This window comes from Lagenorhynchus albirostris, chromosome 12 (genome assembly GCF_949774975.1).
Source record: "Lagenorhynchus albirostris chromosome 12, mLagAlb1.1, whole genome shotgun sequence".
NCBI lineage: Eukaryota > Metazoa > Chordata > Mammalia > Artiodactyla > Delphinidae > Lagenorhynchus > Lagenorhynchus albirostris.
The window spans coordinates 73,847,757-73,862,596 of NC_083106.1; the positions used below are offsets into that span (position 1 = coordinate 73,847,757).

A 14,840-nucleotide genomic window follows, 5' to 3' on the forward strand; every position below is an offset into this window, starting at 1 on the left:
TCGGGTAACTAAGATTCCACATGCCGCGGGGCAACTAAGCCCATGGGCCACAACTACTGAGCCCACGCCACAACTAGGGAGAACCCCGCGTGCTGCAATGAAAGATCCCATGTGCCACAACTAAGACCTGATGCAGCCAACTAAATTTAATTAATTAGTTAATTTTAAAAAAACAAAAGAAATCGGCTAAGGTAGATGGCAATAAGAGGTCAAAGATTCCTAGAGCATGAAGGACATGACAAACAGTGTATTTAATGAAGACTATTTTGGAATCTATAATATGTATAATGAACTAGATCAGAGGGAAGCTACAGTTAGAACACGCTTGGAGAAATCTAAGCCAAAGGAGTCTGTGGGTGGCCGTGGAAACGAAAGGAACCCATCTGTACAATAAGGATACGGCAAACATTTCAACAGGCAAACTTTGTATTTTCAAGATCTTTAAGTAAAAGTTCTACAGGAATACTGTTCATATATAAAGATACTAACTTACCATACTTGTCTCGCAAGCCAACAGTACATCTAAAGACTCCACCAAAGGCAACATCTTCACCAAATATTACTGAAAAACAATGTTTAAAAAACACATTGTATTTAATAATCCCTAAATGATACTAACAATGAGAAATAAGTAATTTAAATGTTTACATTTTCAATTAGAAAACAGGAATGGACCACAGATCTAAATCAAGGTTTCCCAATTTCGACATCAGGGACACTTTGGACTGGTTAATTCTTTTGTCATAGTGGCCTGTCCTGTGCATTGCAGACACAGAGCAGCACCCCGGGTCTCTATCCAGTGGATGACAGTGACCCCACACAGAGCTGTAACAGCCTCAAGTCTGTCTCCAGACATTATTAACTGTGAGGGGAGGAGGGGGGATTAAAATCCCCAGTTGAGAAAGAAACACAGATCTGGAATCTCATCTTGTTTTACCCATGAAGGAAACGAGGCCAGAAAAGTAGTAAAGTAACTTAAGAAGTCAGAAAGCAAGAGGCAGACCTGTGACTCACACGCCAGTCTCCTGAGTCCCTGAGCAGCGTTTTTGTTTTTGTTGTTGTTGTTGTTTTAAATACACGACATACAATGAGAGTCAGCAATCGAAGAGCTAAAGGAACAGCATTTCAAGCTGAGAGAACAGTCACAAATAGGAAAGTGGCAGATTGCGTGAAAGAGAAAGGAGGCAAGTATGACGGATGTAAGGAACGAGGCAAAGAATAGTATAGGTGAAAACTGAGGGGCACCTCATAGTAAGGCAAAGAGAACCAAACAACGGGTGTTCACAAAGCTGAATTCTAGTCCCATTAAGGCACCTCATCGGCTTCGTGGACCTCAGGAAAATAACTCACCCTTCTCTACGGGGCTACATCAGTCATTCTCGGTCAAAACAAAGGAAGGTCTAACCATCCACTAGTCCAGCTCTCACTTCCTCCTAAAAATGAACCTGTTTTTCACTTGACCTTAAAACCAGAGATTCCCAAGTGGAAACCCAAGGTACACTAAATATACATAGGAAGTCAAGTCAGTCAAATGTAGAAAATACACAGTGGGACAACTGGCTTTATAGCAATAATTTAATTGAATAAGATAAAGTTACTTATAAAGTTAATTATAAATATTACAGTTATTTCCCAAAAAATCTTACAAGTTGAATGACAACGTATCCCAAAGGAAAGCACAGAATCAAACCTTCATTTTATAAATAGATAGCTGAACGAAGTGGTATTTTCCATTTTTTTCTACATGCTAGAGAAACAGCAGTACTTATTCAAAAAACCCAGAAGGTATTAATGTAATATAAGGACCACACATACTGTAGGAGAAAGTTAACTTAATGATGCCAGATATACGTGCGAACTAATTCATAATAAGAGGATTAAAAAATGTGTTTAAATATCATAATTTGATTATTTAGCCTTAAGCATTTGTTCAGGTCTTTTAAAAATTTCAAGTAGATATAATGTTACCCATTGAGCTCCAGACAAATATTTCTAGCAAATCTTCAATTCTGAATTAACACAACTACCACAGTCAAGCACAAAGGAAGTTTACCTGCAGTAGGGTCTTTGGCCAGTGAGTTATCTAAGGCACTTGTTACTGCCTGGAAGAGATTCATTTTCTGAGTTTGCCCTGTGAAAATTAAAAAAAAAAAAAAGAAAATTCATGCATTGTAACATATGTAAAAAATAACCAGTTTAACTGTTGATTAAAATTTAATTAAAGTCAAGGTAGATGGGACTTCCCTAGTGGCACAGTGGTTAAGAATCCGCCTGCCAATGCAGGGGACACAGGTTCAAGCCCTGGTCCAGGAAGATCCCACCTGCCGTGGAGCAACTAAGCCCGTGTGCCACAACTACTGAGCCTGCACTCTAAGAGCCCTCAAGCCACAACTACTGAGACCATGTGCCACAACTACTGAAGCCCACACGCTCTGGGACTCATGTGCCGCAACTACTGAGCCCGCATGCTGCAATTACTGAAGCCCACGCACCTAGAGCCCATGCTGCCCAACAAGAGAAGCCGCCGCAATGAGAAGCCCACGCACTGCAACGAAGAGTAGACCCCGCTCGCTGTAACTAGAGAAAGCCCACACGCAGCGAGACCCAGTGCAGCCAAAAAAATTAAATTTAACTTAATTTAATTTAACAAAATTAAAAAAAATAAAGTCAAGGTAGAAAGAAAGGTATAGAATATATTGCGCAAATTTACTGAATTATTTACAATGATGCAGGCTCTGTAGAGGATACAAAAGCAATACAAACTTTAAGACGCTTGTTGAAGAGGCAAAATTTAAACATATTAAACGATTTTAAAACGAGTATAAAAAAAAGGAGGAAGGAACATGACAAAGTTGAACGAATGTGTGTAGACAATAAATAAAAGCTATGGAAAGTCAGAAAAGGGAAGCAGGCAGAGTGGTAACGGTCTGGGAAGACGCCCTGGATGAATCTTAGGAACATAAGCCATAACAAATACATGTGACCAATGTCATGTGTTAAATGTGCCAATAAGAACAAATGGTCATGGGCCACAGAACAGTGAGGAAGGCTAAAAAAGCTGCAGTGCCCAGAACTGCTGGTGTATGGAGAACTCTATAACCCCATGCCTAAGCACACCAGCTTGGCCCTTCCTATTTCTTATTGCTCAAGCAGAATCTCTGTGAGCCAATCTCTGTCTCCCTAAATGGGTTGCTGAGAGGATTAAATGGAACAATACATGTAAAGCACTTAGAACAGTACGTGAGACAGTGAGTGTTGAATAAATATTAGCATTAATTGTCAGACTCTGGTCTGTGAATGTGGCCTTCATCTGGACCTTGGCATTATTCTGAGCGGTATAAAGCTTTATGTGATAAAGTTCCAAACGTTGGAATTCAGAAATACCATGATTTTAGGGCTTTGCTTTAAGCCTCGGTGCTGCCCAGTGCCCACAATCGTCCCAGAACTGTAGGGTCAGATCATCCACAAAAGCACTACTCAGAGCAGAAAAGGCTTCTGCCTGAACCTTCTCTGATACACAGGACCCGTCTTCATGTTACTGCCTGATCCATGCACCTTAACCCATAGCCATGCTGATATCAAATCCCTCCAACACCTGCTGCCTACCCTGACTACTGGCCCATCTAACCTCTGTGAACCCCAGTGGCCTGTGCATCCCAAAAGCCAAGGTCTAATTCCCAGGGTGGGTCACAACCATGACTGCTGTTGCCTTCAACCCTGCAGCCCAGAGACACTGACTGATCAGTCATCCTTTTCCTGGAGGCCCATCCCTGGAGTGCCCTGGCTCCACAGCAGGCTCTGACCTAGGACACCTGCAACCTTCCATCTTCCCCGCCTTCTGATTCTCTGTCCAGCTCTGGGCTCCCACCTGTCTCTGATCCCTTCCACACTGTTTAATACCCAGGCTACAGGTCTCGGCGATACCAAGTCAGATCTGCCCTGATGCCCTCTGAGCCCAGAATAAAGCCTGGTTCCACTCTTATTTCTGGTGTAGAGAATAGGAATTTATTCAAGAAATCACTGTCATATCACCATCACACCCCATGTCCATAATTACTTCATAATGTATTTTTCTTAAAGGCTAAGCCATTTAATAGATACTTTCCTTAAATCCTTCTCCATTCTATAAAAACTCTTAGAAGGGTTGACTGGTGCCCAGCATCAGATGATAATCGTTTAGGGTAAACTATTTTCCCAACCACCGTGACATTCCCACTCCTTCACCTCTTTCATACATTTCCTAAAGTAAGATTTTTATCTAGGAAAATCTAATGAGGATTTTCATAGCTAAGACTCTAGGGAGGATGAAACTGCCGAAACGTCTAAACTGGTACTTATTTCAAGTCTGCTGACCGTTTGAATTAATACTGAATGCCTCTAAGATATCTCATCTCACTGCTGCTTGGCAAGTTTCCAGTAAGGAGAAAGCAAAGACTTTAATAATAAAAATCAAACAGAGTGAATCTGAAAAGTATTGCTTGATAACCACAAAGAATTTGTTCACCTTGTATGAAAATAATTTACAAGTAAGGGTATCTAAATGTTATATTTCCACGTGAACACATAATCTTTCCCTCCTGAATACTTTTTTTTTCCCAAACAAAGTCAGAATTTTGGGGGTTTGGATTAACTGCTATTCTACTAGATGCTTTTAAAAGCTTTAAGTGACAATTTTTAGTAGAACAACATCTACTTGTGATTCTTTTTTAATCTGCAGTGTGATTTATGGATGGGTCTGAAAGAAATCACAAGTTATTCAGAGGTAACATCATTTAAATATTTATTTTCCTTAGAATTACTTATTTTCCTGGGGGCTACACCAAAAACTATTGATAAAGTATGCCTAAAGTTCCCTCATGATAAGATAAGCACACCTGGAGCATGTCTAACCAAAGCTGTGCCACTGGTCAGACCTTAAAAAGGAGAAAAGAAAAAGGCCTATGAACACCACTACAAAATTATTAAACCCAGTTGCCAAATCACACAATTACCAGTATCAATAACTGGCTGCAAAATTTCAAAGCCAGACTGACGACTCTTCTTTTCCAGGATAAAAAGTTATAACAAAATGAACATAAATATACACAGCGTGCAATTTCCCAAGCCAAGGATGCAAGCTAAAGGGTACCCATTGGTAAAATGGGGTTTTATGGTTGGAACTGAGCTGCTTACTCAAAACTGTCCTAAGTAGAACACTGTGAAAAACCGGGTCACCATCTGGCCAGTAGGCACATGAAAAGATCTTAACTTCGCTAACTATTAGAGAAATGCAAATCAAAACTACAATGCGGTATCACCTCACACTGGTCAGAATGGCCATCATTAAAAAGTCTACAAATAATAAGTGCTGGAGAGGGTGTGGAGAAAAGGAAACCCTCCTACACTGTTGGTGGGAATGTAAATTGGTGCAGCCACTATGGAGAACAGTACGGTGGTTCCTTAAAAAACTAAAAATAGGGCTTCCCTGGTGGCGCAGTGGTTGAGAGTCCGCCTGCCGATGCAGGGGACGCGGGTTCGTGCCCCGGTCCGGGAAGACCCCACATGCCGCGGAGCGGCTGGGCCCGTGAGCCATGGCCGCTGAGCCTGCGCGTCCGGAGCCTGTTCTCCGCAACGCGAGAGGCCGCAACAGTGAGAGGCCCACGTACAGCAAAAAAAAAAAAAAAAAAAAAAAACTAAAAATAGAACTACCATGTGATCCTACAATCCCACTCCTGGGCATACATCCAGAGAAAACTCTAATCTGAAAAGATACAGGCACCCCAATGTTCATAGCAGCACTATTTACAACAGCCAAGACATGGAAGCAACCTGAATGCCCATCAACAGAGGAATGGATAAAGAAGATGTGGTACATATATACAATGGAATAGTACTCAGCCATAAAAAAGAATGAAATAATGCCATTTTCAGCAACATGGATCGACCTAGAGATTATCATACTAAGTGAACTCAGTCAGAAAAAGAAAGACAAATATCACATGTTGTCAGTTATATGTGGAATCTAAAATATGCTATAAATGAACTTATTTACAAAACAGAAATAGACTCACAAAGAAAACAAACTTATGGTTACCAAAGTGGAGGGGGGGATAAATTAGGAGTAGACAGCAGATACAAACTACTATATATAAAATAGATAAACAACAAGGTCCTACTGTATAGCATAGGGAACAATATCCAATATCCTGTAATAAACCATAATGGAAAAGAATAAATTTTAATTTTAAATAAAAAATTTTAAAAACCAGGTCATCATCATTGCTGCAAAGACAAAGTGGCATGTTGCTGGGATGTAAGGGACACAATAGAACATAAGGGGGCAGAGGTTCTTAACTGCCTTTGATCAGAGCTATGTGCTCAGCCCTTACAACAGTATCTGACATGCAATAGGTGCTCAATAAATATTTGTTGAGTGAACAGCTGAACAAATAAACCTATGAGGCTGTTTCTTAAAAATTAAAAAATAGGGCTTCCCTGGTGGCGCAGTGGTTGAGAGTCCGCCTGCCGATGCAGGGGACACAGGTTCGTGCCCCGGTCCGGGAAGATCCCACATGCCGCGGAGCGGCTGGGCCCGTGAGCCATGGCCACTGAGCCTGCGCGTCCGGAGCCTGTGCTCCGCAATGGGAGAGGCCACAGCGGTGAGAGGCCCACGTACCGCAAAAAAAAAAAAAAAAAAAAAAAAAATTAAAAAACAGACAAAGCAAATTGTTCATCAACCACTTAAAAACAAAGGAATGGGATAGGAAAAAATCTACCAGTGTCACAATTCAAAGACAAATTCCAGGCCAAGGGGAGTGGGGGAGAGGCAGTACTGCAGTACCAGTCTGATGAGCAGTACTCAGTTATTCTGAGTAACCATTCCATATGCAGCATGGGGTAGCACTGAAGGGAGAGAGAGGCCATCAGCAGAGCTAGAGCACCTGAGATTTAATGGGTCACACGGGTGCCCCAGGAGCAGCGTCCAGAAATAACCCAGGTCAACAGCAGCCCATGCTGACAGTAAGTGTATCTACACTTAGACCCCGAACAAATACAAATAAATACACAGCTAAGACGTGGATTAGGGTCTACTTCGGAAAACGAAGCTTCCACCAACACATCCATCGCTGGTTCTGCTCTGGGCTGCCTGGTCCCTGGTGGAGGCCTGTGTATCACAGCCCCTCCTCGTTGTGTGCCTCTTAGAAACCCCCGCGTTGAGCACACTGCCTGACACATACATGACAGGCAGTACACGCCTGTTGAAGCACGACGAATGCGTGATTTCCGTGGCATAATCTGGCATGAACCACACTGTAAAATGGGAGGATGCCTAAGAAGCTACCTGTCTTCCCCCAGCAAAACCTCTTCCACCCCTCCGGATACCCTGCTCTCCAGGAATCTTTTGCTAGGAGCCACGTATATACCTCTACCCCATTCTAACCCCTATTAAAGGGTGTCCCGATCTCTACCCCATAAAGTAAGTTTCGGGGAGAATCCAAGTAACAGGGACGGAACATTTTATATTGAAATGTAAATGAAGGGTCTCCAAACGCAAATGCCTTTTGAAGGTGCCCGTGTTACTGCATATCCACGAAAAGGAAGAAATTAACAGTTCGGGGTGAGGTGGGCTCATGCTAACATCTGCCAACGCATGACGCCCATGGTAGGACAACCTGCGGCGCTTCCCTTACCTTTGCTGGCCCTAATCTACTCAGTCTCTATGATTCTTAAATCCAGCTATATTGCTGGTTACTCACAAATGGGTTTCTCCAATCCAGACCTCTCCTCTGTGCTCTTGGCTTTTATATCCAACAGCTGTCAGTTCTCCACTTGGGTGTCTTGGGCTTTTCTAACTCAACCAGCACAGAACTGAACTCTTGATGTCCACTCCCAAAACCAGTCTTTCCACTTTAAAAACCGCACTAGATGGCACCCAGGTGCCCAAGCCAGAAACCAAGGAGGCATCCTTGAATGTCCTCCTTTCATCCATTCTATGTATCTAATCCCCTAAATCCTACTTCCATTGGGCTATTGTGAGAATTCAGTGAGATAACTACTATCAAATGTCCCAATATTTAGGGAGCATCTACTCTGCACCGGTTACCTTCCCTCTCCCCTAATTAGGGAGACCTTTCTAGCACAATGGGTGCCAGGCACCAGTAATTGTATGGATTACCTTATTGAGTGCCCCCAGCGACCCTCTGAGGCAGTGCAAATGAGGGAAAAAAAGCTTATGAAGACTAACACACATGGCCAATGTCACAATGCTACGTTGTACAGTGCGGCTCAAATTCTCTATCACAGCACTGTTACTTGAGGATTAAATGAATCGATACACGCAAGGCACCCAGAATGGCACCTGGCACACGGTGAGCACAGATCAAAGTGTCCGCTCTCATCGTTATCTTCATTCTGTGGGGTACCACGAGAGGTTTGGATGAGCAATGATAAAGTCAGTCAGCACAGGAAACACAGAGTAAGAGGAGAAAAGAGGAAGGACATTCACTGAGGGCAATTCTAAAAAAGATGAGGAAAAGAGGCCTGGAGAGAATTCTCTGGCCCCAAGGGTTTCTACCTGTGACGCAGTTGTTTTGGTACCAGATCAGAACTCACACCGCCTTACCTCACTCAGAGTGTTCTACTCCGTCAACACTGCCAATGCTAGAGACTGAATGTTTGTGTCCCCCCAAATGCAGATGTTGAACCTTAATTCCCAATGTGATGGCATTTGGATGTGGGGCCTTTGGGAGGTGAGTATGTCATGAGGGTGGAGCCCTCATGAATAGGATTAGTGCACTTACAAAAGAGACCCCAGAAAGCTCTCTCACCCCTTCCACTATGTGAGGACACAGTGAGAAGATAGATGGCTAAGAACCAAGAAGCAGACCCTCACCAGACACTGAATCATCTGCCAGTGCTGTGACCTTGGACTTCCAGAACTATAAGAAATAAATTTCTGTTGTTTATAAGCCACCCAGTCTATTGGCATTTTTTTTAATATATTTATTTATTTATTTATTTATTTATTTTTGGCCGTGTTGGATCTTCGTTTCTGTGCACAGGCTTTCTCTAGTTGCGGCAAGCGGGGGCTACTCTTCATCGCGGTGTGCGGGCTTCTCATTGTTGTGGCTTCTATTGTTGTGGAGCACAGGGTCTAGACGCGCAGGCTCAGTAGTTGTGGCTCACGGGCTTAGTTGCTCCGCAGCATGTGGGATCTTCCCAGACCAGGGCTCAAACCCGTGTCCCCTGCATTGGCAGGCAGATTCTTAACCACTGCGCCACCAGGGAAGCCCTATTGGCATTTTTGTTACAGCAGCCCAAAAGGACTAAGACATCTCAACACATCCAAAATTTAAGTCACCCTCTCCCTCTCTGAAAACGTGCTTCTCCTCTGCCATCCCTCATTTCTATCAGTGCGACCACCACTTGACCATCCTTTCAGCCTCCCAGGTTGAAAATGTCAAGTCACCTTCGATACACCTTCCCCTGACTGAGCCCCTGCATGCAAAACGGTGCCAGAGCCTCCCAAACATGCCACCATTTCCACTGACACTCACCAAGTTCAAGCTCCTCATGTGGACAATTACAATATCTCTCTCACGCATCTCTCTGCCTCTTTACCTTCCCTTCACCAATCCATTCTATAAACTTGCCCAGTAATATAACACAAGGACATCTCAGGTCACTTTCTTGCCTAAAAACACTCAATGGCCCTCCACCGCCCACAGAACCACATTTGAATCTATATGTAATGCACCGGCGCAGTGAAAGGCACGTTAGAGATATTCAATCTTTCCTTCTCCCCAAACTTTATTCTAGCTTTAGAGGCCTCCATTTACTTTTCCTAACTTGTTTCCCACCCATTTTCGTTCTCCTCCAAATAAACTCACCACTTCCTGTTCCTCATATAAACTCCATGCTTTCTAACCTCTCTTTGCTTACACTGTTCCCAACCCTAAAAATTCTAATACTGGCAAGAAGGCCGTCATCCCATAATACAAAGATTCTTCATTATGCCGTTGATCTTTGAAAGCTGCCTACTGTCCCGTACACAGGACATCCCCGACCACAGTGGCCTTCTCGACTCCTACAGCACATCTCACCCCACCTCAGGGCCTTCACCCTTGCTTGTCCTTGTTTCTTCCTGGAAAACAAGCTTCCACTCTGGTCCTTGCAGAGGTGATTCCTTTAACAATCCTCACCGTGCAGCTTAAATGTCACCTTCTCAGAGTTGACCATGACCACCACTCTATTTAAGGAGTCCGTTTCACGTGTCAAAATAGCCAAAATAAAAGAATAAAAGTTATCTGTAGCACGCATGAAAGGCAGAGAGACAGTAACATAGAAAGGCAGAGAGAGAATAGGTATCTTCATTAGTATGTACAACAGTACGTGTGGGAGACTTTGGCATTAGACACATCTGGGTTCAAATTCTTGTGCTGCTTATCAGACTCGGGCAGGCCACCAACATCTCTACGCCTCAATTTTCTCATCTGTAAAATGAGCATAATATTCTCCAGCTCACAAGGTTACTGTGAGAATTACAGACTGATGTCTACCACAACACCTGGAACAGAGCAGCTGCTCAAGAATGGCAGACAGCATTAGCACTGAGAGAAGAAATAACCCCGTGTACAATTTTTAAAATACACAAAATACCCGAGTGTGTGTGTGTGTGTGTGTGTGTGTGTGAGCACGCTGCAGACACACTCACACGCATGAGCACATACGATTCTGACACCAATTCCAAAGTGCATGTGTCTTTTTAACACATCACCAAGCAAGTCTGCAACACCAGCTGGGTGTCCTATAATTCATCTCAACTCCTACAGATTAAGGGCTCAGCCCTACAAAACCGCCCCTCCCCCAATTCAGATGCCAACACCAAGTGAGGTTGTCACCTGTGCTTCTGACTGACCAGCTTAAGATGGGAGGTTCCCACAGCTCCTCCTTGGGTTTGATTAATTTGCTAGAGCAGTGCACAGAACCCAGAAACATTTTACTTACTAGATCGCTGGTTTATCATAACTATAATAAACTATATATAACTCAGGAGCAGCCAGATGGAAGAGCTGCATAGAGCACGGTGTGTGGGAGAAGGTGAGGCGCTTCCCTGCTCTCTGAGAATGCCACTCTCTCAGAAGATGTTTGGGGAGGGGGGAGGGTTAATTTTTAATTTTTATTGTTTTTGGCCACACTGCACGGCTTGTGGGATCTTAGTTCCCCAACCAGGGATCAAACCCAGGCCCCTGGCCGTGAAAGCAAGAGTCCTAGCCATGGGACCACCAGGGATTTCCCTCTCCGAAGCCATCTGAACCCTGTCCTTTGAAGTTTTAGGGAGACTTCCCTAGGCATGATTGATTAAATCATTGGCCATTGGCAATCCACTGACCTGGAGGTCCCCCTACCCTCCCCAGAGGTCAGAAGGGTGGGACTGAAAGTTCCAAACCTCTAAGCACATAGGTCACCAGCCCCCATCCTTAGGTGACTTAGGGGCTTACCAAAAGTCAACAGTAACATAACTAAAGACACCTTTGTTGCTCTCATCATGGGAATTTTCAAGAGTTCTGTGCCAGGAACAGAACAAAGACCAAATATGTATTTCTTACTACAAATCACAGTATCACAGTACACCTGTGATTTTAGCATGACACCCAGTACTCACACTCTCACACCGCAAATAGAAGTATGAACTGGTAATTTGAACTATGCATTAAAAATCCATTAAAGTGTTCATATCTTCGAATCAGAAATCTCATCCCTGGGACTTTATCCTAAAGAAATAATCTCAGATACAGTAAAAGATACCTGAAATGTTTCTATCTGCATTATTTACAACACAGCAAAACTGTAACAACAAAAGCATAAAGGTAATTATTAAAAGTTTCCATTTACTTACCGAGTGCTTCTTAGTAGTCAGAGACTGTGTTAAGTACATTATGCACGTTATCCTTATTTAGTCCTCATAACAACCTTCCAAATTAGATATTATTAACTCCTTATAAAGAAATTGAGGTTCATGGAGGCTAAGTGATGAGTTTAAAGTTATAGGTAACAGTGTGAAGATGGAACCTAGCCTAATTTGATTTTAGAGCCAAGATTTTAACCACTGAATTATACAGTGTTTCTGCTCGATGGAACACGTCTTTTTTTTTTTTTTTTGGCCATGCCACATGGCTTGTAGGATCTTAGTCTCCCAACCAGGGATAGAACCTGGGCACTCGACAGTGAAAACACGGAGTCCTAACCACTGGACTGCCCAGGGAATTCCCAGAACATGTCTTCTTCCAAAGAAGGTTATAAAAACTATATAACAATATGGGAAAATGCTTCTGATTAAATAATGCAAATTGTATCTGTATTAAAACTACAATTAGGGGAAACTTTTATTCCACTCATTTTATTAGTGGAATACATTAATTCCACTAAACTGAAAGGAAATACTTAAAGGATACACCCCAAAATATTAGCAATATTTACAGTGGTGGGTGTGAGATTACTTTCTTTTTTTGCTCTTTTCTATTATCCAAAATATCTGTGATATGCTTTTATTATTGTTATAATAAGAACAAACATTTTATTATCATTTTACTCAAGTTTTAGTAATTTCGTAATTATGGAAGGAGGTTAAGAAGACCTATGCTCTATTTCTCAAGTATCGGGCTAAAGTTTCTTTGCTTTGAAGACAGAATTCGAGGTCCATCTTGTTGAATAGAAAAAGTCGCTATTCGCCTTTATGGTGTCTACTATTTCACAAAACCGGAACACCTCTTAGTAAATAGTTTCCACATGCAGTTTAGCACATCGTTTAGAATGGAAGCTCTGGAATCTGAACAATTAGATTCCAAAGCTGATGCTACCACTAACTTATCTGTGTAATCCAGGACAAACCATCTCAAGGCCTCATTTAACTTAACTGGGAATAACAACATTACCCACCTCTTAAGGTTGTCCTAAGCGTCAAATGAGAGGATGAATGTAAACGTCTCAGCGCATGCCTGCCTGTGGTAAGTGCTCAATAAATGTTCATGTTTATTACTCACAAGCAAATACTGGTACACTTCCCAAAATGTCAACTCTAGCATGTGAGAAGTTATTAGCCAAGGAAAAGCTAGCTGTTTTCTCATTGTTTTCTCATCCAATGTTCTGATGATAGACACTGGATCTGTTGGAGATTACAGAAAACTCGCAGAAGAAACCGTAAATGTTATGCAACTGTCATACCGTGAAGCGTGCGAGGTGCTACGTGTCTGCTGCCGTTGGAAGCACTTGAAGGCTTCCTCTGCCCATCACCTACATCGTCACCTACATCGCTTACCCCTCCTTGGCTAAGTGGCAGCCTAGCCCAGCACAAGCTTAGTACTAGGCTCAGATAGGAAGCTGGATGTTTTCTGTGACCTTGGGGAAATCAATTCAGTTACTTTAGTCCCTCCGTTTTCTCTTACCTACTAAAGCAAAAAAAAAGGGGAGGGGCGCTTTATTTATTTTTTTTTTTAACATACCGATGCCTGTACTTTGTGGCCCAGCAATGGGCAAGCTGGGGCAACTCTGGGGGTCGGGGGGCACTTGGGAAAGCAAGGATAGAGAACGGAGAAAGGGAGGCTGTCCCTGGCACCACCCCTCCACCCCCAGGCCCTCGCACACCTGGTGTGCCTTGTCACCCATCTCGAGGGTGCCGAGGGGCTGCCTCTCGAGGGTTGAGTAGTCACAAAAATGTAGCAAGGAGGAAATCACAGTCAGACCCTAAGGTAGAACAAGGCTCCGGAGGGCAGGGCAGGGATTATGCCGGGATGCAAGGAGGTCAGCCCGACGGACCCCGCCCAGAACAGGCAGGGCGGCATCCGTTATGACCTCCCGCGGGCCTGGGAGTCTGGGTTGCGCGGGAGCGCACAGGGCAGCCGCTAGCTCACCGTACTCCAGTGGCTCCGGGTCAGGCTGGAAAGTGAAGTGAGCCACCTGCCGCCTCTGGGCCGCATCCCCGTCGGCCGAGGCGGTCTGCAGGAAGCCCCGCGGCAGCCCCGCGCCACGCAGCCGACGCCAGTGTCCCTCGGCCCCGGCCGCGCGGAGCCGCAGCAGCCTGCCAACCGTCACCGCCGTCGCCGCCATCCCCACACGCCGCCGGGGTTTGCAGGCTGCGCCGCGGCCCGCTGCCGGCAGGGAGGGCGGAGCGCCGAGGCGGCTTCCACACTGGGTGGACCGAAGGGGCGGCCCCGTGAAGCGAACCAATCGGAGCTCGGAATTCGGGGGTGGGAAAGGCGACGAGAAGAGCCAGCAGTGTTTGCCCGTTGTGCGCATGCGGAAAAGGGGCAGGTGCGCTCCAATGAGATTGTTCCTGGAGGCGGAGTCCTCCCAGTGTCAGCTGCCAGGGTCCGGGAGCAGAACGCGGTTCTGCAAAGTTCCACGCTCTACCTGGGTTTGTTCTTTTCCAACGTAATCTGCGTTGTGAGGTTCCGATGGCTTTTCCATTTTAAGATTTATATTTTCTTTTGAAATGTAACCCTTTTTTATCCTCTCCTGCTCTTTACCTTTATTATCCTGTAAGTAAGGGATGGAAAGGGTTACCGATCGGCATTGGTTACTGGCTTTGAGTTTCAGAACACTGCGGGAATCGCTGCTCTAAACCTGCGCTCTTTAGTCAAACCCTCCCTGAGTATTTAATAATTTTGTATAGATTTTTATTTTGTTTTTCTGGATTTAAATGAGAGTGAAAGAGGTAAATTTAGATTTCATCCTGCAAATCCACTTAATACGAATTCGGATGCAGTTTTGCCCAGGTACAGTGAAAATAGCTGATTAGCTTAGAAACCTGGAGAATTTGAGAATTCATTAATTTACGTTTAATATTATCAACTTTGTAAATT

At 44.0% G+C, this 14,840-nt stretch overlaps 1 protein-coding gene across 8 annotated transcripts in view; it reads right to left on the reverse strand.

Annotated features, from left to right (window-relative positions):
• Nucleotides 1–14,126, reverse strand: part of BCKDHB (branched chain keto acid dehydrogenase E1 subunit beta) — a 299,229-nt gene extending 285,103 nt beyond the window's left edge. For all 8 annotated transcript variants that reach the window (XR_009543796.1, XR_009543798.1, XM_060167628.1 and 5 more), the window contains exons 1-3: nt 13,890–14,126; nt 2,054–2,131; nt 494–562 (exon numbers count right to left, since the gene is read on the reverse strand). Coding sequence is in view for 6 of the 8 variants with exons in the window: in XM_060167628.1 (XP_060023611.1) it covers nt 494–562; nt 2,054–2,131; nt 13,890–14,085 (343 nt within the window). In the remaining 2 variants the exon portion in view is untranslated. The remainder of the gene's footprint in view (nt 1–493; nt 563–2,053; nt 2,132–13,889) is intronic.
• Between the last annotated feature and the right edge of the window lie 714 nt (nt 14,127–14,840).